The following is a 20,231-nucleotide window of genomic DNA, read 5'->3' as shown; positions in this document are numbered from 1 at the left end:
CCTTGTCACTGGCCCAGATTTCAGAGTGGGGCCTCATAAAGCTGGCAACGTTAAGACCAAAATAATGTCATTTAGTGTCTAGGGGGAGGTTAAAAAGAGGATTAGAGGAAAGCAGGCAGGCAGGGTATATTAAACGAGTCCATGACTAACAGGGTGTGACAGAAAAGGGTTTTATTCTTTTCAACAAAACAATTCCCTAGGGCTGGGACCATTACTCCACTGTGCCTTTATCACCTTGGAATTTTTATGGTTATTTTTGATGAATTCACATTTTTGTAAAGGCTTTTTTGAAATGATGCCAGTTTTCAATTTTTAATTAAAGTCGTAAATAATCTTAATTCTGCCTTAAAAGGTTTATTGTTTCTTACTTCTTCTTCTTTTTCTTCTTCTTCTTCTTTTTTTTATTATTGCTGCCAGGAAATATTTCAAATACCAAGCACTGATGTGAGTTAGCAATTAGAATCTCTCCAAGGTCTAGTAACAACATTGTACCATGTAAATATTACACGCCAGCACAAGGTCTGAAAATGGGGATTGACTGATTTTAGGTTTATGCGCACAGCTTCTCTGGGGAGTGGCATTTCTTCTTTTTATTGGATGGAGCAACTTTCATTGTTTTAATTTTCGCAGATTAATTTATCACTGATTCATAACAGATTTTTAAAATCTTCAGATTTAAAAGACTGGTTAAAATTTGGAGAGCAAACCTGGTAAACTTGTCCCTAAGGTATGGGCAATAAAAGGCAGCCACATCCAGCTCACCCATTTGTAAGAAACAGGGTGCACATCAAAAGCAAAATCACTGCAGACACAGCACCTCACTTTCTGGAAGACAAAATTAAGAGAATACTGCAATATTCGATATTAGGTTATAATATTGCTCCTGGAAAGTATATCCTTGCTGCCTAGCCTGATTGTTGAAGGCTGTCTACAAATTGTCTTTAAAAGATTTTATTTTATTTATTTGAGAGAGAGAGCACGAGAGGGGGGAGGGTCAGAGGGAGAAGCAGACTCCCCGCCGAGCGGGGAGCCCGATGCGGGACTCGATCCGGAGACTCCGGGATCATGACTTGAGCCGAAGGCAGGTGCTTAACCGACTGAGCCACCCAGGCGCCCCCCAGGTTACCTTCTTATGTGGAATATCGTACTGTTGCTTATTTGCCGGCATGTGGGACCTGCATTCTCCCCTGTCCAAGGCAGGTGTTTTTCTCAGTGAAGGTGTTCTCCAATCTGATAATGGATTTGCTATTATGGTAAAACTTCATACATCTCAGACAACTTAGGGGATGAATGGTCAGATTTAGGAGAAAAAACCCTCAAGAGTTTTGATTCTGTTTTGTTTTATTTTTGTTTTTTAAGCAAAGATAACTTACCACATCAAGTTCATAAGATACACACACAGAGATACTGACAAAAGCCATTAGGTGGTGGTCCTGCCGACATAGTGAACAGGATGCAGCCCTGGTATTATTTTAAAAAGATTAAGTATCCTTCTTAAAATTTTATTTATATTATTAATTCACTTAGCAGTTCCTTTGCTCTTCTTCAATATAGGAATATATTTAGTCCATGTTGACTGATCATCTGTTGATAATGATCATCTGGTATCAGTTTACTGTATTCCAATAAAAGAGACTTAATTGTATTTATAGAGGAAAAAATGATTTTAACAGTTGACTTACAAGAGTGGGTTTGTATGCAATTAAGATTATCCATCAAATCCTTCCGACTGGGCATTTTTCTCATTCACAGGGAAGAGGTCAAATTCTTTCCGTATATGAGCCCTCAACTGGCATTATGCTAACACCTCTCAAGGAAGAAAAAGCTCAAGTAAAAAAAAAAAAAAGACTACACAGCATTTCCCAACATAAAAGTGTTAAATCCCCATAAACCACGAAAGAATGCACGATTCTAGTTCAGTAGAAGTGCTGGTGACCTGAAAACCATGGCCATGGGGTTCAATCACATCATGGGCTTAAATCACTTGACATAGTTGAATCTTAAATTTTCCTTACTTTTGTTACGAAGGGCCCTTACATGAATCGGTACCATCTCGACACAAAGGAAACATTCAAAAAGCTAAGGTTAGCTCAGTGTGTTTGTGTTTTTCTTCCATGGTCAGAAGGTACTTGTTGGTCCAAAAACTTACAAACTCAGTTATTGGGAAATGCCTTGAAAGGTAATAAGCTCCTCAGCTCTCAAGGTGGGGAGGCACAACGTGGCCAACTACCTGCTGGAGATTTTACGAGGTCAAGAGAGAGAGAGTCAGGTGGGTTGGCTGGTTGATCTTTTAACATTTCTTCCAAATCCAAGACACTATGCTTTCTTTCTTTCTTTTTTTTTTTAAAGATTTTATTTATTTATTTGAGGGAGAATGAGAGAGAGCACATGAGAGTGGGGAGGGTCAGAGGGAGAAGCAGACTCCCTGCTGAGCAGGGAGCCCAATGCGGGACTCGAACCCGGGACTCCAGGATCATGACCTGAGCCGAAGGCAGTCGCTTAACCAACTGAGCCACCCAGGCGCCCGACACTATGCTTTCTATGTATTTTGAAAGATGCATTAATTCCTCAGTGATGTCAAAGTAATCTTAGGTTCAATTCCTTTCTCAAATTTCCATACACAGTACCTATTAAGAAACGTGTTTCTTTTTTTTCTAAGCTTAAAGGGAGGGATGCTCTATACTTATCCTAGAGATATACCTACCTTCTCCATCAGAACTAAAATGGTTTTAGCCAACTGATATTTTATGAAAAAGCACTTATCTCCGGAAAGGGTTTTTGTTGTGCTGTTTTTCCCAGTTCAATTTTCTTTAGCTATGTGGACGTAATTTCCATAAAAGCCTTGTGTCACTCTCCAGTTTAGGTGACTTCCGCTAATTTTCTCTGTTTCTTATTATACAAGCCCTCCCCAAAAATTCGTATCTGGTTAGAGCAGCTATGCAAACCACTGCACTGCTATTACTTCGTGGGAGACGCCCCTCTCCTCAAAGCGTCTAATGCATGTCACAACTTGAGAAGTAGAAGAATTCCAATGCCCTGCACAAGGTCCCAGTACCGCAAGAGTAACTTAAATGTGCTTTTCCTGGCTGGATAAATTCTCTTTTAAAATTACCTTTTTCCTTGCTTGTTGATCTTTGGAAGAATGTGCCTTCACATGCTTTCGTAGGGAACTTGGGTCTGTGTAGCGTTTGGTACATCCTGGAATTTGACAAGCATAAGGTTTCTAAATAAGAAAGAAAAAAAGAAACCAGTTGTAGTTAAATCATAAAGGTAACCAGGGAAGATTTACTCAGACTACGGACTTCAGAGCATGAACTGTTACCAACTGACTGAGGTGAAATGCTGGTTAACACTTGTGCATTTTAATTAGAAAGCCCAGTACGTTTGCATCAAGGCCAAGAGGAGAGCAAACTTTCAAGAAACAAGGAGACATCTTTAAGGGTGCACTCTCCCCACAAAACTCTTGTGGCATTTTTGGATGTGGACATTACTAGTAAGCATCTCTAGTCATACTTACAGTTCTGTTCCCCTGAAAACAATCTTTGGTACTGTCAGAAACTAGGCAACACATATTCTTTAAGAGTTCAGGTATAAAGAAGCTGCAGAAAAGTCCAGAAAAGACTGGGAATGTTTCAGAGGAAACCTGATTCAGAAAGAGAGAAGGAGAGATTTAAAAGGGAATATTAGTGGAAAGTGAGCGAGAGACAGTAGGTTTTTCAAACAACAGGCACATGAAAACTCAGCCAGAGGAATGTTAATATTATTATAGGGGTTACAGGTTTAGAGGAGTCCTGATACTCAGCCTGTGTTGTATGTCTAAGCCCTTGGCTGGGTGCACTGAAAACATTGGGCTACTTCAATTTCCCCATGCTCCTGATAGATGTGAGGTGTGGAGCCTCAGGCTGAGTCTAGAATCTTTTTAATTTATGCGTCCCTGGTGATTGGTCTTTAATAATTAGGAATGAGTGAATGGGAGCACTACCCATCAATTCAAACTGGAGCACCTATTCCTATAGTAATAACAAAATGCAGAGCAACATATACATGGATTACATTATTTGCCTTATTTATGATTCACTTTTTTGTTTTTACCATTTTTGATTCCAACCACAAGGTGAAGTCATGAATATATAATTTAGTTTGACACACTCTATATGAATTCTAAGTGTGATGTGTCTGTTCCTTGACTGACTGACTGACTGAATTACAACAGGTCTCACGGTTTCGTGGGGTGCTGGGCACTGCGTTACACATAAGAAATCTAACCACAAACAGTGGATGAACCAGGCTCTCAATATCTCAGTTTTTTGTTTTTTTTTTTTAAGATTTATTTATTCATTTGAGAGAGCAAGAATGAGAGAGAGTACATGAGAGGGGGGAGGGTCAGAGGGAGAAGCAGGCTCCCTGACGAGTAGGGAGCCCGATGTGGGACTCGATCCAGGGACTTCAGGATCATGACCTGAGCCGAAGGCAGTCGCTTAACCAACTGAGCCACCCAGGCGCCCAATATCTCAGTTTTTGCAAACGGTCGGCCAGTATGGGTAGTAGCCCCTCGCCCATGAGTTTCCATTGGGTAAACAAAGGTTTTCTTTCAGCTGGGACTCTTTCCTGGGTTCACAGGCTTTCTCACATTGGCCTTCCCTATCCTGCCCTGGCTTTAGGGGAGCAACTCGATAATATCTTTATCAGCAGTCATGTTGTGACCACATAAACTCACACTTTGAGCCCTCGAGATGTGGCTTGTAAAAAAACCTTCAGGAACATTAACGTGTTACATAAATCAATACCATTATTATTACTATGGTCGCTACTATTTGGGTTGACGAGACAAGAAATGAGTAATGTGATTTTGTATTTGATTTTGAGATGTTCTCGAGAAGGCTTGAATACTCACCATTCCTCCCAGCTGGCTGCCCTCTCTCCCCTGCTGTCAGCCCCCTGGGGTCCGTATGCCAAAACAGCAATGTCAGGAGCTGGTTCAAGGGCTCCTGGGGTACTGGTATTTTTACTTCAGATTACTGAAACTTTAAATGGCACCTACACCTTGTCAAACTATATTTCCCATGTGCACTGTAAAATCATTCCCCCTGTTTAGATATCAAGATGCTAATAGAGAAATCAGTCAATAAAACTTTTCAGGGTTAGAATTATGAACTCGGTAATGCTTGCGGGAAAATCATTTTCCTATAAGTAAAGAATCCATTGAGTTGAAGAAAGATACTTTATCCAAAATTCTGACAGCATTAGCATAAAGGAGCGCTTAATGAAAGGAAATGGGGGCCTGAATTTAAATAACACACTCTTCAGGCAGCTACAGTTTGCTTTTTAAAACAAATGTTTAATTTTTACATGACTTTAAAAGAGCTTACCACTTCATTTAATGCAATAAAAATTTAAACAGGAGGGCAGGTTTGCATCTTAAAGGAAGAACGATGGTTTTAAAGGATTTAATAGAGTGGTGCTTAAAAAAAAATAAAAGTAGCTCGGTTTTAAAAAGCTACTGCATTGAACTGAATCATGAAATTATTATCTGTGGTAGCTTTCCTCAAAAGTTTTAAAAAGTGATTTAAAAAAAAAAATTCCAAAATGATTTTAGAAAATGCTCGTAGTCTGATTAGCTAAAATTAGCTCCAAGTAAAGAAGGGTATTGTAGAGCCGAAACACTTAGGCTCACAATAGTTCTTTCAAACTACAGATAACTAGCTAGAGTAGAGGCAATTTCTCAAGACAATCTTGTCTCGTGAATGTTCATTCTTCCATGATAAAGTTTAATGACAAATTGGAAAATTTATTAGATTCTACCAAGACCATTTTAGACATACAAAATAGGGCATTTTAACATAATTTATTCTTTTTTCCTATTTCTACCTTTTAAAAAATCCTGCTATTCACCAAATTTATTCATTTCATATTCTATTCTGTTGGTCCTAAAATCACTGAATTCAATTCAGCTAGAGCAGAAAGGGGCTACCCTCTGCCCATATTGCTCTAATTATATTTTAACTATTTACTAGGCAAACCATCACGTTTATGTATATTAGGAGATAATTCTGTTTAGAAAGGTTATGTGACATATAGCTAAAATGACTTCTATCAATATGACTAATAGAGACTAATATAAAATTTAATAAATATGTCAACTATAACATCAGAAGAATCTTAAATATGTATGAGAAGGTGTGTAGAAATAACAGTATCTTTTCAGAATTCAAATTCTAGTGTAGTTTAATAATAGACATCGGAATGTTAACACTGAAAAAGTACTGTCATGAATACATTATTTGCAAGAATGGGGGATAAGAGATCTGTGATGTGTATAATACATTTATCCTGATGGCTTTGTTAAGTGGAGAGAAAGAGCACACCGTCTACCTGGCCTCGTGGAAGGAAAATGGCATCAAAACTTGAGAAATGCAAAGAAGGACGATCAATATTAACAGAAAACAGAAGAGTCTTAGGAAAGGAGCAAAATGTGACCACACGAAGAGAGTTAAGGTGTAATGATGAAAACCCCCTGTTCTCATAGGGGTTATGTCAGTGGATGTGGGGCTGTTAACACACGGGGAGGGGGGAGGCATAATGAAACTGAACCCCAGGGAAAGATCTGCTGGTTCCTTTTAGATGGCCTGAAGGTGAAAATGCCAGGTGGTTTCTAAAGCAAAAGGCCAGATTCACACTCGGTAACCACGCCAGCCCCAAAGTTCTTATGTCAAAAAAAAGAACCAGGGTAAGGTGGGGGGGCGGGAAAGAAAAACCACTTCCGATTTCTAGCAATAGTATATATTATCTATTTTCGCATACCTTGATATTTAAATACTTATTTTTTAATGCCCAGTCCCTGGTAGTCATTCTCTGTCCTCCAATCTACTATGTGACAGCCCGTGACCCACTCTGCTTTGTACAGAGGCAATCAAGGAACCCCTCTGTCTCGGGCAGTTGTAATACTTCGGATAACTTGTCACGGCAGAAAAATAAGGAAAGAGCCAAACAGGGCCCCTTGTGGACCTTCACCAAGCTTCCACTGCTGCCCTTGGCACTGTCCCTATAACCTGCAGACCATGAAGCAAACCCCTTCACCAGCCCACTCTCAAACGGGCACTCCCTCACCCCGGGGCTTGGGACTGGAAGTCGGAAGCTCCTGCCCTCTTACAGTGTCCAGATGTGTCCTCTGGTGCTTGGCACGGTCGCTGGAGTTGCTGAACGCCTTCTGACAGCCTGGATGCTGGCACAGATATGGCTTCTCGCCTGTGTGGCTCCGCAAGTGAATCTTGAGATTCTCAAGCCTGGAAAAGGCCTTCTTGCAACCTTCAAACTGCAGAAACAGAAAACGAGTTTTGGTTGTTGAGAAGGAGCTTGAGGGCGCCTGGGTGGCTCAGCTGGATAAGCGACTGCCTTCGGCTCAGGTCATGATCCCGGAGTCCCGGAATCGAGTCCCGCATCGGGCTCCCTGCTTGGCGGGGGGTCTGCTTCTCCCTCTGACCCTACCCCCTCTTGCACTCTCTCTCTCGCTCTCTCTCTAATAAATAAATTAAAAAAAAAAAAAAAGTCACTAACTCCTCCCCTCATTTAAAAAAAAAAAAAAGAGAAGGAGCTTGAATGTTTGGGTCTGGGGGACGGTGGGAAGAAAATGTCCTTAGTATGTATTTAGCCTAAAACAAAAAAGACAAAACAAAAAAAATAAGATGAAATCCAAACAGTAACAAATATGACTTCTAAAAATACCCACATAATGATGTGAACTGCGTTTTTCCACTAATATACATGCCACTTTCCATACCAGATCTAGGTCCCAAACTGATTTCTGTGATTACTTATGTCAGAGAAAATTTGCTGTGAACCATCTGGCTCAGTTAATAAAAATACAGTAATGCGTGTCTTAAAGAGTTATTAAAAATTAACACACTTTTCCATTTCCAAATTGGACTAAATGGAAGGAACCAGGAAGGAACTTTTTACAACTAATAAACTAAAAAAAAAAAAAAATCAAAGTGATGTACGAGAATAAAAGTGAGCTTCTGAAGATCCAAGAGTCCAGGATGCAAAAGGCATGTGTCCGTGAGGCCGTCACAACCATAAACTTTCTGAACTATCTCAAGGAGTCTCTCAACTCCCCAAAGAGTGACTCTGTTGGCATACACAGTGATGCCAAGCCTAATAAGATAAAAGTTTGTAATGTGCTTTTAAAAAAGGAACTGGAACATAATTCATGTAGTGCTGAGAACGTTTTCCAAATGAAGTGACAGTTTTACCTATTTTTGTTTTTCCAAGAAATGTTACCTCGTTCATGAAGAGAGGAATTGAAAATGAGAGGCTGAAGGTTTCAAGAAAGGGCTTTATTGGTTTGTCAATAATATTTATCGATGGGACTATTTACTACATGTCTTCTGTGGGAAAAATATCAGCAACTATATTAGAGGCTCATGGTGATTCCAATCCTGAAAAGTGACAATCTAATAAAGAAAATGTGTTACAGAAAGCCTGTAAATGAGGCATAAATGTGAGCTGGGCATTTATCCTGTGACTCTCTTTGGTAGTAAGCCCCAGAATACTGTTTGTCACTTTGACAATTTTCATCCCATTTGAGTTCCCACTGCAAAGGAAATTTAGGAATATGGAAACAGTGTTTATAACAATTAAAAAAAAAAAAAACACCTCACTTCTTAGAGAGGAATGTGGGGGGCAGGGGGTAGAACAGAAGTAAAGAAGGTAAATTCAAGATGGTTTCCATTAGAAATCGGCAGTATTATTCAACCTTACTACAAGACATTTTATAAAATCCCTCGGTTCTCTGCTTATTACAATAGATGATGGAGGACAGAGTATACCGTTCATGAAGGGATGGTCCAGAACTGGCCAGGTTTAAGGAACGGATGGACCAAGGAGAAAGAATAACCAACCATGTCATAACTCCATCTATTTAAGTCATCCAGATTTTGCATGCTAGACTATTTCAAGAAATTTATGAAAGTTGCACTTATTTTTGATTGAGAGTTATACATGTTTCACAGACATATGTTGGTTTATTTCAATTTTGATATTTTGCTTAAAATAATTTTGGTGTTTTCCTGATTTCTATTTCACATAAAAATAAATTTAGCCTGAACAGAAGATGATTGCTGACAAAGCCACAACTTTTTCAACAGAGTAAAAGGCATATAATGATACACTGCTCAAGGGAAAGAGGGGTTAAGTGGCTTATTTCTGCAGGTTTCCAAGGGGGTCTCAAATTTGAGAAGAAAGGGGCTCACAGTCAACCCCCAATTCATGGCTAAGAGGCCTCTGCCGACCAAACCTCTGGTTTTAAGGTTCTCTCTGAAGGGCCACTTGGAGCAAACTGCTGGAGCTCAGTTGATTTGACTTAGAGTCTCCTGGTTGATCACACTTAGGTCTGAAATGAACTTGTGGTTTCGGACATCTCAAGTCCATAGTCTGGTTCCCAGCAAGGCTCTTTTGTAGGATGGATGTCGTGCCAGGGCCAGCTCCAGGGTGCAGACCCAGACCTAGGGAGGTCCCAGCCTCCACTCCCTCGTACAAGTCATCCCAGATCCCAGTCAGAGGGAAGGCTGCATTGTCTAGGCACCAATGTGGGGGTGGGGAGCCACTTTAGAATAGACGAATGAGGTTTCTGTGAGCACCAGACAAACAAGACCCCCAGATCTCCCACAGAGGAACTAGAGGGATCTCACACACGTCCTCGAACTAATTCAAACCATCCACTTGATCAGACATTAATTGGATGTTAGACTGGCATTTCCATGTTCTCTCCTGTTCAATGCCTGTGTAAATGTTCAGTAAAATGTCCAGTTAGAGTCAATTAATTACTATTATTACTATTAGCAGAAAGAGTGATCAAAGACCAAAAGGCTTGCTGCATCCCATGGAAATGAGTGAAAAGTGAACTACATCTCAGGACATCCTGACCGTTTTGAAAGAGCAAAGATGGGAGGAAAACATGAGCACCCAGACTGAAAATGACAATCAAAAGATTATCTGTAAAAATCACGAAAATCCAGCTGATGTCACAGGTCTCCTCTGCAGCAGGAAAGTCTGGAAGGTTCCAGGGTCTGCAGTGCTTGCAGTGGAGGATTGTCAGGGGAAGAGACCAAGAGTGAAGGGGTTTGACCCACCGGGTTGTACGAATAAAGGCAAGAGAAAGGCAATTTCTCGGACTCAGGGGCTCATAATATATACCACCCACACACTCTTGATGGAGAAATTCACTTGAAACCATGAACCCCAAACCAGGAAAGTCAGACACTGAGGAACTGACACAGGGCTCCATGGGGGGCCTTGCACCCAACACCTCAGGGCAATCGGGAGAGCACCACACCTGACTGAACTCGCCACACCGACAGTTCTGCAAGAAGAGGAAGGAGGGGCTATTCATTTTTCTAATGGGGTCTGGATGAAACTTGAAAGCAAACAATTGTGTAATGAATCATTATCATTCATTATGGGAATAACCCTGTAATTCAACACAAGAATTTCCTTTCCCTCGGGGCAATTTTACTCCTAGATTTATAAATTCAGCTAAATGCAAATGCATTAAAAATAAACTAACATTGAGATAGAAATATAAAAGACTGTTACAACATACTCCCAAACTGGATACTTTGGGTGTCTGGGCAAATGGATGCCTTTTTCCGTATTACTGGGGTTTTTTTTCATGTTTTCCAAACCTTTAATGAGTGAGTTTCGCCTTGCGAATAAACATCTGAAACCTAGGAAAGCAAGAACCACAGAAAGAGCATTTCCTTGGGTTTAGCCAAAGGCTTTCTCATCAAGGTTCCTATTGTGCAAGGTCCATCCTGAGATCTTAAGTCCCAAGTGTCACCCGACTGCTTTGTGCCACTGTCACCAACCTGGCCTTATACAAAACTTGACCAACAGGCCCCTCTCAGGTCCCCTCCTTCCCCGACTTGCTGTAGACCCAGGCACCAAGGGCTAGTAGAACTAGACCACCAGGCCCGAGGTTGCCTGTGGTTCAAACACAGGTCATATGGAAAAAGACAAGAGAAAAACAAACTCTCAGAATCCAAGGGGGCAGCAGAAGGAGGAAACACAGAATGCCGAAGAAAGACAAATACAGGATGATAATGTGGGAGGGAGTTGCGGGGGGGGGGGGACGCAGGTATCTGATTACAGACTAGTAATTTCATGTAAACAACATTCTTTTTTTTTTGTCCCCAGCAAGTATTGGGCAAGCCCTCTGCACATGGCTATTATGTGTGTTAGGCACTGGGAGGAACAAGATGAATGAAACTCAAGCTTTACTCATGGGAAGATGGATGCAAGGTCAGGTGTATGGCTGGGCAGCATCCACAGTGATGCAGCTGAGCAGGGCTCCTCAGAGAGGTGCTGCAGGAACGAGCAGCATCCCAGGGCCCTGGGCCTCTGTCGGACATACAGCCCCCCCGCTCCACCCAGAAGTACAGAACAGAACCCTGGGGGTGGGGACCCAGCAATCTGGGTGTCAACAAGCCCTCCAGGAGATTCTGATGTTATATCCATGAATGCCATTCATAGTGCAACCACTGCTGATTTACTTCGGAAAACCTCCTGGCAGAAGTAAAGTGCCCGGCGGGATTCACCCACTTCTAACTGCGGCAAGAGCTACGTGAACTAGTAGCCGCGCTGGCCGGAAAAGGAACATCTCCCGGTGAGGGCGGGGGGTAAGGGCACAGCATCTCTATTCACGCTGCGAATGGCGTGACGTTTCAGAATGCCAGTCTTGCACTAGAGAGTCCACACAACTCCTGACTTCGTAATCGGCTGCCCGGCAGACAGATGGTTCTGCAAGAGGTACTGCCTATAAGCCCCCTCAGCGGCCTCCTGACCAGCAACGCAGCCCACACTTCTAGTGCCCAGTACACTCCCCTGCTGAGAAAAAGCACAGAAGGGGAGCCATAACTTTCCATTTGCACATTTCGGCGACTTTACAGAACACACAAGAACAATGCATGAAACTGGAAGTGACAGAACCTTAAATCTCGAGGGGTTTGGAAATACTGCATTGCGTGAAGCCTCACTCTGAGAATGATCTCTAACTCCGAGGCTGTTTGCAAGTAACAAACTTTAAAAAGGATAAATTGCCTCAAACCCAGAGAACCTTAGCTTACACCATTTTGCTAATTTAGGAGATTATTTCGTATTTAAAGGATCACAACTGGACTGTAATCACCATCCATATATATTGGCTTGATTACAGATTGTTGACATTAAGGGGTATTAAGATGACCTTTGAAATATTACTTTCCCTTTCTATTAGAGGCTTTTGTGTAAGGTTCTGAAAATGAAAGTCTCATTAGACACCATTAAAATAGGATTTATTCCATATGTGTAACCAATAATCAAGTAGAATATTATTCCCTCCCCTAATCAGCTACGTAACATACCGAGAAGCATACTTGGGTGCTCAAAGCAGTAATAACAGCAAACCTTTCCTGATCAGGTTTCTGTACCATCACTAACGTCAACAAAACTCAAACAGAAAGGAGTCTAGGATGCTGGACATGCTTTTTAAAAAAATATACATTTGATTTCAATTAAGGCTCAGTATTTATGACCCTTGGAGGTATACACTTTTACAATTTCATTGGTCAAGACCAATTAATCCCATTAGTGTGGCCGTGGTGCGGTCGGCTGGCAGCTCAGGGAACGGACTGATGGATTATAGCTGGTCCACATCTTCTCCTTACGGCTCAAAGACGACGGGAGGTGAAAGGCATGGGTGGAAAGGCTGGCAGATATTTCCAATGCTGTGGATACAGTCAAGGTGACTTCTACAATAAGACCAAGAGTTCAAGTCCACTTGAATCACAGGCATGCCTGCCAAAGGTGTAAATGAGGGAGAGGGCAGGGAGCTGAGGGCAGGGGCCACATCACACATCTGAGAGGAGGTGAGAAATCCACCTCACAGATTCAGCCGAGCTTTCCAAGTCTCCTTCTAGGACAGCGCTCCCTGGCTCGAGGTTTCATGAGTCCCCCAAGTCACCCAGGCATCTTGTTAAAATGCAGATTCTGATTCAGTAGGTGTGGAGCAAGGCCCAAGGTCGTGCATTCTTACCGGTCTCCTAGGCGACTCTTCTAAAAGTGTTGAGTGTTCAAAGATTATCCTTTGAGAAATAAAGTTCTAGGGATCATTAAACTACCCTCAGGTTGATAATAATACACAGTTTAATGGGATTTTTTTTTTTTAAGAAGAGAAAATAAACAAAAGAACTAGAGCAAGAAAAAAGAATAAAGAAAGGGATTGCATTTGATGAACCAAACTGTGGCAGCTTCATCCTTCAAAGTGTGGAAGAGTAAAATCTAATTTTAAAATGTAGGCTGGGAAGATAACGGAGAGTGTTGTCTGGAAGAAAAAAAAAAGCAGAGGAAAAGTTAAAAAAAAAAAAAAAAGGACAAAGATGCAAAAGAGAAAGCCTGTGGAAGCCCGCAGGGCCACCTGATTTTGCTTCTCCTTCAGTCTCCATGCACATTTGGGCATCTGGCTCACCTTGTGCCACCCTGAGGTTTCCGTTCCCAGTGCATTCTTATTAGTACTGGATGTTCGCACAAGTTCTTAGTATTTACCACATCAGTTGGTAGAAAGTGTTACATAAAGGGAGAAGAAGAAAATAATTCAAATGATTTGAGGCTTTTCAAAAGTATCTGGTTCAGGAATTCGTGACACTGAGTATGACGGAATTCGGAGAGGGTGATGAGGAAGTCCCCGTGTGAGCTCACTTTGTGATGTCCTCATGTTTTCAGTCTAACCACCTTCTTATCTGAACAACGGACTGACAGAAAAGGGATTTCTGTGTTTCCCTTTGGTTGCTAAAAGGTAGTATCTGATTATAATATTTCAAAGGTTCTACCCAAAGGAACAGTGGCCTCATTGGGAAATTATTTCAAGTCTTGGTACAGTTACCCCTGCTTAATTTGGGAATTAACTTCAGAGAAATCAGTGCCCCCCCACCCTGGACTGATTTTCCAAAGAGTGCAGATACCTAAATAGATTTGCACTTGCATTTCCTACACCAGCCCTCAGCATTTCCCAGCCCGTTGGTTTGGCTGGCATAGCTCAAGGGGAGAAGAGGCTATGACACTCAGGGCTCATGAATCAGCCCGTCCGTGCACACCGCTCATCTGGTGTTCTGAAGTGGGCTATCGTACTCATTCATCCAGATTTTCTGGAACCATTAAACATTTTTTAGAATTAATATAAAACCCTTTCCATGATGTTTTCCTAACCCATAATAAAGAGATCCCAGTTACTATGTTTTTCCCTGTTATTCTAGTGGTACACAATGAATCGATTAAATAGCTCATAAATGCAACTTCTTGGCTTATTGTGCTTTTTGCTTTTGATTAAGAAATCTGTATAAAACAAAGTTTACCTAAATGGGCAGTATGTATGTATTTCTTACCGGCTTAAGGCCATTCATTGCTTCTTAACATTGTGGGTTACGGGTTGATCCGCAAAAAGGTCCTTACTCTACATGAGCTGGCAAAGTAAATGAGGGTACCACTTAAAAAACAAAATGGAAAACGGTGTTTTTGAGAAGCCACATGACAATGTAGAGAGAAATATGTTATTTCTGTGCCAACATTTGAACCATATTAAATTTTTATGTAAATTATCAAGTGTCTGGTTTATAACAATTGACACTTGCTGAGGACAAATGGAACCTCATCTTGGGCACTGTATTTACAACTGGAAAGCGAATACCCCACAGTGAAACACTGGTATTTAAGTCAGAGTATATGGCCCTCTCCAGCTAGTCAACAAATATAAGGTATCATATATTATTCATGTTGTGTCAATACAATGCCAGAAAGCTATAATCTCAAGCAAATAATTATTCTGTGAGTGGGCAAATAATGAAAAAGGTTGTCTGGGGTTGTTTAAACATAACAATAAGTAAGTTGCCTGATTCTGCTGTTATTATTAGCATCGATTTCATGCAATCTGCAAATACATATCCACTAGAGCACGTATATTCCAGAGGTTCACCGTTAGATCTCAGTAAATGCAGTCTGATTACACGTCAGTAGAATGGATGTATTTAAGTCCTGTAATAGGGTTGCATAAATAAATTGCATAAATATACCTAAAAGAAATCAAATTACTTAATTTTCTTTGTATCTGTGTTTCTGATCACCACATGTCATACATAATACCATATAAATGTACCTATGTAAGTACTATACTTCTATGAACTACATATAAAGTATACACATAAAAACAACTTTCAGATGTTTTGCTACTCTGTATTAAAGAAGACAACTGTTCTATTTCTTTCAATCCCAGTCTATACACCAAGTGACCAAGTCCCTGGCTCCATAAAGGGACCACAAACTCCATAGTTTCTTGCACATTCAGCATTTGATTAGGCCCTGCGGATGATACAAAAGTAACATCAGGCCCCATCCTACCTTCTCTGCTTTCACAGAACATCCCAGGAGATAGACATATAGCAGAATAAATTTGGAATCTGACCCAGCCCACTCCAACACCCCTGAATTGTTTTCTATATACTCAAGTGAGGAAGCTGACAGCAGTGGGAGGAATCAGCCTTTGGATTTTAGGCATTATTTTTCACTTTTTTTTTTTTTTTTAAAGGTCAGAAACATTCCCTAAAACTCTAGTTTTTCCAAAAGGTCCCTCCCGCGGTTTCAGGTCTTTCGAGACAGATAGGGGTAGATAAAGTAAAAGACAACGAAGTAAGCAAAAGGAAGAGAAGACAGAAACAGAAACAGAGAGAAGACTGCAGGCGGAAGAAAGGCTTAGTGCATCCGTGGCCAGGTCTGCCCCCCGTCCGTCCTCCTACCTCCCACCCGGGCTGCAGGCCAGTCCAGCTGCAGTCCCCTAATTAAGCAGCAAACTCCTTTTTGCCTCTGCCTCTGCATGTGCTATTCCCTGTGCCTGGTGACATACGACTGACTCCTTCGCTTGGTGTCACCTCCTCTGTGACGCCTTCCTTTACGCTTTCACCAAGGCACAATAGGTCACTTCCCACACGCCCACCACACCTTGCCCACAGCCTTGCTAACACATGGAGGTACACTAATTGGATTGTTTGTTTCCCCCACTAGGCTGTGAGCTTTATGAGGACAAGGGACTGAGTCTTATTAATCTTTTTATTACCGGCACTGGGTACAGTGCTTGGCATATACTCAAGTGACTGCAGATTATTTGCTAAATAAATGCTAAGCGAAACAGAGAGAATGAACTCTTTGTAAAAAAGCATATTGATTTCCTAGACTTCCTTGTGTAGTAAGCTCATTAAGGCCTTTTAATTAGGTCAGGCCAGTTAGTGCTCATGATGACATCAAATGGTCAACATCGCACAAGCTATAAAAATGTATTCACGGGTTTTGCCGGATTTGAATGTTCTACGGAACTACTGTAAGAGATATATTTAATTATTTTAATATCTAACCATGTGGGGAAACAATAGTAATACCAACATATGGTTGTGGTTTTTTTGCGGACGTGAGGCACCGACCTCCTTATTGATCTTCTGAGAAATACGGAGCAACACTGGCAAAGGGAGTGAGCGGTTTTCCTACCACACCCTCTTCCAAACTTGAGCTAAACAAACACAGACCCATTGGGAACGTGTTGTTAGCAATAATTCCAGGCACATAAATGTGTGCCTTCTTCATACATAAAGGAAAAGAAACGGTTTTAGATTGCCCTTTCAAAGCTGAGCTAATATGCTCTCCAATATGCGAGGAAAGAGCCTCTCATCAGAGCTTCTCATGCAAAGAAAAAGCTCTTTGGGGCCTTGCCCTGAGTCGCCCCGAGTCAAATATCCCCAAAAGAGCAGATGGAGCAAGTCTTAGGATGCCGTGCCTCTGCCCTCCATCCTATAGCCAGACTCTCTAGAGGGGAGGCAGACACGAGCATCCCAGGTGATCCCACGCTATGGCCGTACCTAGCTCCAGAACTTTCTGTGCTCAGAGTACAGGGACCGTAGCGAGGCCTTGGCTCTGCCTTTCCCTTCGGCAGTGGACTGGCTACCCAGTAACTGTCTTCGACTGCAGAGATGAGAAATGCCACTGCCTGCCTTCGGTTTTATTAAGAATTGGCATGCTTGGTTTAACAGAACTAAGCAATATATTTATTTACTATGGTGTTTCCCAAAATGATTGCTGAATTCTGTCATCTTTTGACTGAGAAACTGTTTGCGGGTTGTAACAGAATGTATGCTAACATACATACAGCAACACAAACCTCCAAGACAAACTGTTTAAGTCAATTTGCTATCATATAAGCACATAGGTGCAAATATGTGCATATGCACTTGTGGGTGCAGCCATGGGCACATACTAACACTTACACACAGAGCCCACACAGATTCTGTAATAAATGTGTGTGTTTAAGATCTGTGTGCAGGGGTGTAGAGGCAAGCAGGAATTTGCCAAGAGAGAAAAGGAAATTCACACACGAAGAGAATAATTTACCATAAATTGGCCCACACTGAGTTTATTCCAAAAAACAGAGTGCAAGATGCCAAATTTTTAATGGCTCTTACTATTCTAGATCTGGCCCTGACAAGCTTTGGAAGAGATGCAAGTGGGCAGGAAAGATGGGATTAAAAAATTATATCTTAAGCCTTTTCACTTTCAAATGTAAAATTTCCACCACTGTGACAGGGGGAAAGAGAGTGATAGGGATATTTTCCTGACACTGTGCTTTTCTCAACAAAAAGCCGTCGATTTTCATTATGCGCTGCTTAAATATAAATTCTGTACTTGCTAAAAGTCATCTGTGTCTGGCTGCTTAAAAAAAGAAGCAGATATGAAAATAATGGAACTCAAACCTTGCATTAGCCCTGCAGCCCTTACAAAGGCGTGAGTGAGCTCCAGAGGACACATGTGGCCGCTCCAGTCGGAGGACTGACAATCTCTGGTGACAGGCCACACTGCCTCATCAAAGCCACTCACCCACTTGCTTCCAAACCGCAACACCTCCGGTTTTCTGCCTTCACAGCTTTCCCACACGGCCTTCCTGGCGCACACCCAACTGGTACACACAGCAGGTGCTCGGAAGACCTTCCTTTCCTTCCGCTTGCTCTTCCCCTTCCCTGTTCTGCCAACTACCTATCCCACCTCGGAGCCCTCTTCCTTCTTGGTTGTTGAGAAAGCCACTCTCCCCCCTTCCCTCTTCTTCCTATGATCCCATGGTTCACTCATGGGCAAAAAGCTAAATCCATGAACCCTTTCCAATTATGACTGTTTAGTTTTCGTGACCCGTGGGATATTCAGTCACTGTATGCATACACTGAGTTTTAAGATCCTTACAGTTCTTAAGAAAATACTTTGGCTAAGAATTATCACCTCAATTCCCTTGACTATTCGACTTCATGCAACTTCTGCTCCCTCTCTTTGGAACATGACTCCACTGATCACAAGAATGATAGGTCTACATACAATTCTACTTAAAACCATCAAGCTTGGGTTAGATGTGGCTCATCTCAGATGTTTTAATTTGATGAGAATATTGGTCTATTATTCAGAATAGTTAGCCTTTTCACTGAATTTAAACTTCTATTGTTTCCTATTCTCCAAAGAAATAAAAAAAATGAGTAAAACGTGTTTCTTTTCTTTTTTTTTTTTTTTTACTTCTCCAAACATAAGCAGATTTACTCAAATTAAGTGACAAATGACGGTCACTAACAAATTATAAATAATTCGGTAACACTGTGAACTGAATCCCTCTTTATCAAATGCTTTTGAGTCCATGTGGCTGAGAGAAATGTCTCTGCCCTGATAGCATTCACATCCTCATCTTCCTTCCAGCATCCTTTTCTGCCCCTTACATTGTGACCAAAAACGTGTTGTTTCTAAGACACGTTTCTTCCTTTATATTACCTCTTTGGTCATCTTGTAGAGCCAATAATTCTGACATGAGAGTAGTTAGCACAGAGTAAATTTTCAAAAAATGTTAGCCATTATTTGTATCATCTTTTATGTGTTCAAATTTTTTCTTTTCAGAGGGGAGGGGCAGAGGAGGGGAGAGAGAGAATCTTAAGCAGACTCGGCACTGAGCGCGGAGCCCAACAGTGGGGCTCGAGCCCAAGACCTCAAGGTCATGACTTGAGCTGAAATCAAGAGTCGGAAGCTAAACCGGCTGAGCCACCCAGCAACTCCAGATTTTCTCGTATATTCTCCTTATTTTATAAGTGAAGGGAATTAGGGCCTAGAAAGGTTCAGGGACTTGCCAAAGTCACAGGCCTGGTAAGTGCAGAGCTGCAGCTAGAACACCGCCTTCTGGCTCAGTTATTTAACCAAGTTTTTCCTCCATGCAACTCCAAGGGAATGTTACTTCTCAGAAGGTCAAAGAGATAAAGAAAGAAACATGTCTTGGAAGGAATCCAAACACATTTTTTCTTTTGTTTCTTTACAAAGTGAAAAATAGTAGTAGTTTAAATTTACTGTCGTGAATAGGGTCAACCATTCTAAATTATACCAATCATTCTCACCCAAAGTCTGAGCACAGAGTAAAGTCATTAGCGATGACTAAAAAGTATTGTAAGCCTCACGTTCTTGGTTCTAATCTTCTTTTATGAGACCTGGCATGAAATAATCAACCTAAGCATTCTAGAAGGACCTCAAGGTTGCAAACAATCAAATACCTTAGGGCATGAATGCGGACTCATTTCATCAAATGAAGGGGCCCCTGTATTTATTACCAATCTGTCAATGGTGACAAATATTGGTTGAAGCACTTCTAACTCCATCTAAAGCAAAATTCCTCAAAAAAGAGAAAATAGTTCACTTTGTTATTTTCCTTTGTGGGACAGAAGAATCCAACCTGTCAGAAGGCACATGGCTGTCAACAGTTACACTTGGCCTCCACCCTCCTCTGAGCTCCAGGCCTGCTGCCTATTCGGTATCTCTGCACTGATGACTCACCGACGCCTCAGAGGAAAATATTCCAACAGTTAACAATGACCTTTCCCCCCAGACAGGGTCTTCACTCTCTGCTCCCTATTCACCCAGCAGTGTAGGCCCAGGGTCTGGATGTAATCCTTGACATCTCCCTCTTCCCCATACCCATGTCCACTCTCCAAGTCCTCAGAAGTATCTCTCCAACATGCTTATTTCTCTCCGTCAACATCTGACCTCCGTGCTCTAAGCCACCCTCTCCCACTTGGTCCACACTTCAAGAGACTCCCAGCAGGTGCCCCCACCCACTCCTGCCCCCAACTGCCATGTGGTCTCCACAGTGCCACCAG

The 20,231-nt window shown here is 41.7% G+C and overlaps 1 protein-coding gene across 4 annotated transcripts in view; it reads right to left on the bottom strand.

Annotated features, from left to right (window-relative positions):
- The window catches only part of GLIS3 (GLIS family zinc finger 3), a 442,028-nt gene that overhangs the window by 92,956 nt on the left and 328,841 nt on the right, over nucleotides 1-20,231 (bottom strand). For all 4 annotated transcript variants that reach the window (XM_064579470.1, XM_064579469.1, XM_054509147.2 and 1 more), the window contains 2 exons: nucleotides 7,151-7,312; nucleotides 3,113-3,223 (listed from right to left, as the gene is read on the bottom strand). In XM_064579470.1, coding sequence (XP_064435540.1) covers nucleotides 3,113-3,223; nucleotides 7,151-7,312 — 273 coding nt within the window. The remainder of the gene's footprint in view (nucleotides 1-3,112; nucleotides 3,224-7,150; nucleotides 7,313-20,231) is intronic.

Source organism: Mirounga angustirostris, unplaced genomic scaffold, assembly GCF_029215605.1.
Source record: "Mirounga angustirostris isolate CCGP_5_RB_7025 unplaced genomic scaffold, mMirAng1.0.hap1 SCAF_15, whole genome shotgun sequence".
NCBI lineage: Eukaryota > Metazoa > Chordata > Mammalia > Carnivora > Phocidae > Mirounga > Mirounga angustirostris.
The sequence above is the reverse complement of the archived record's forward strand: the minus strand, read 5'-3'. Positions and strand labels throughout refer to the sequence as shown.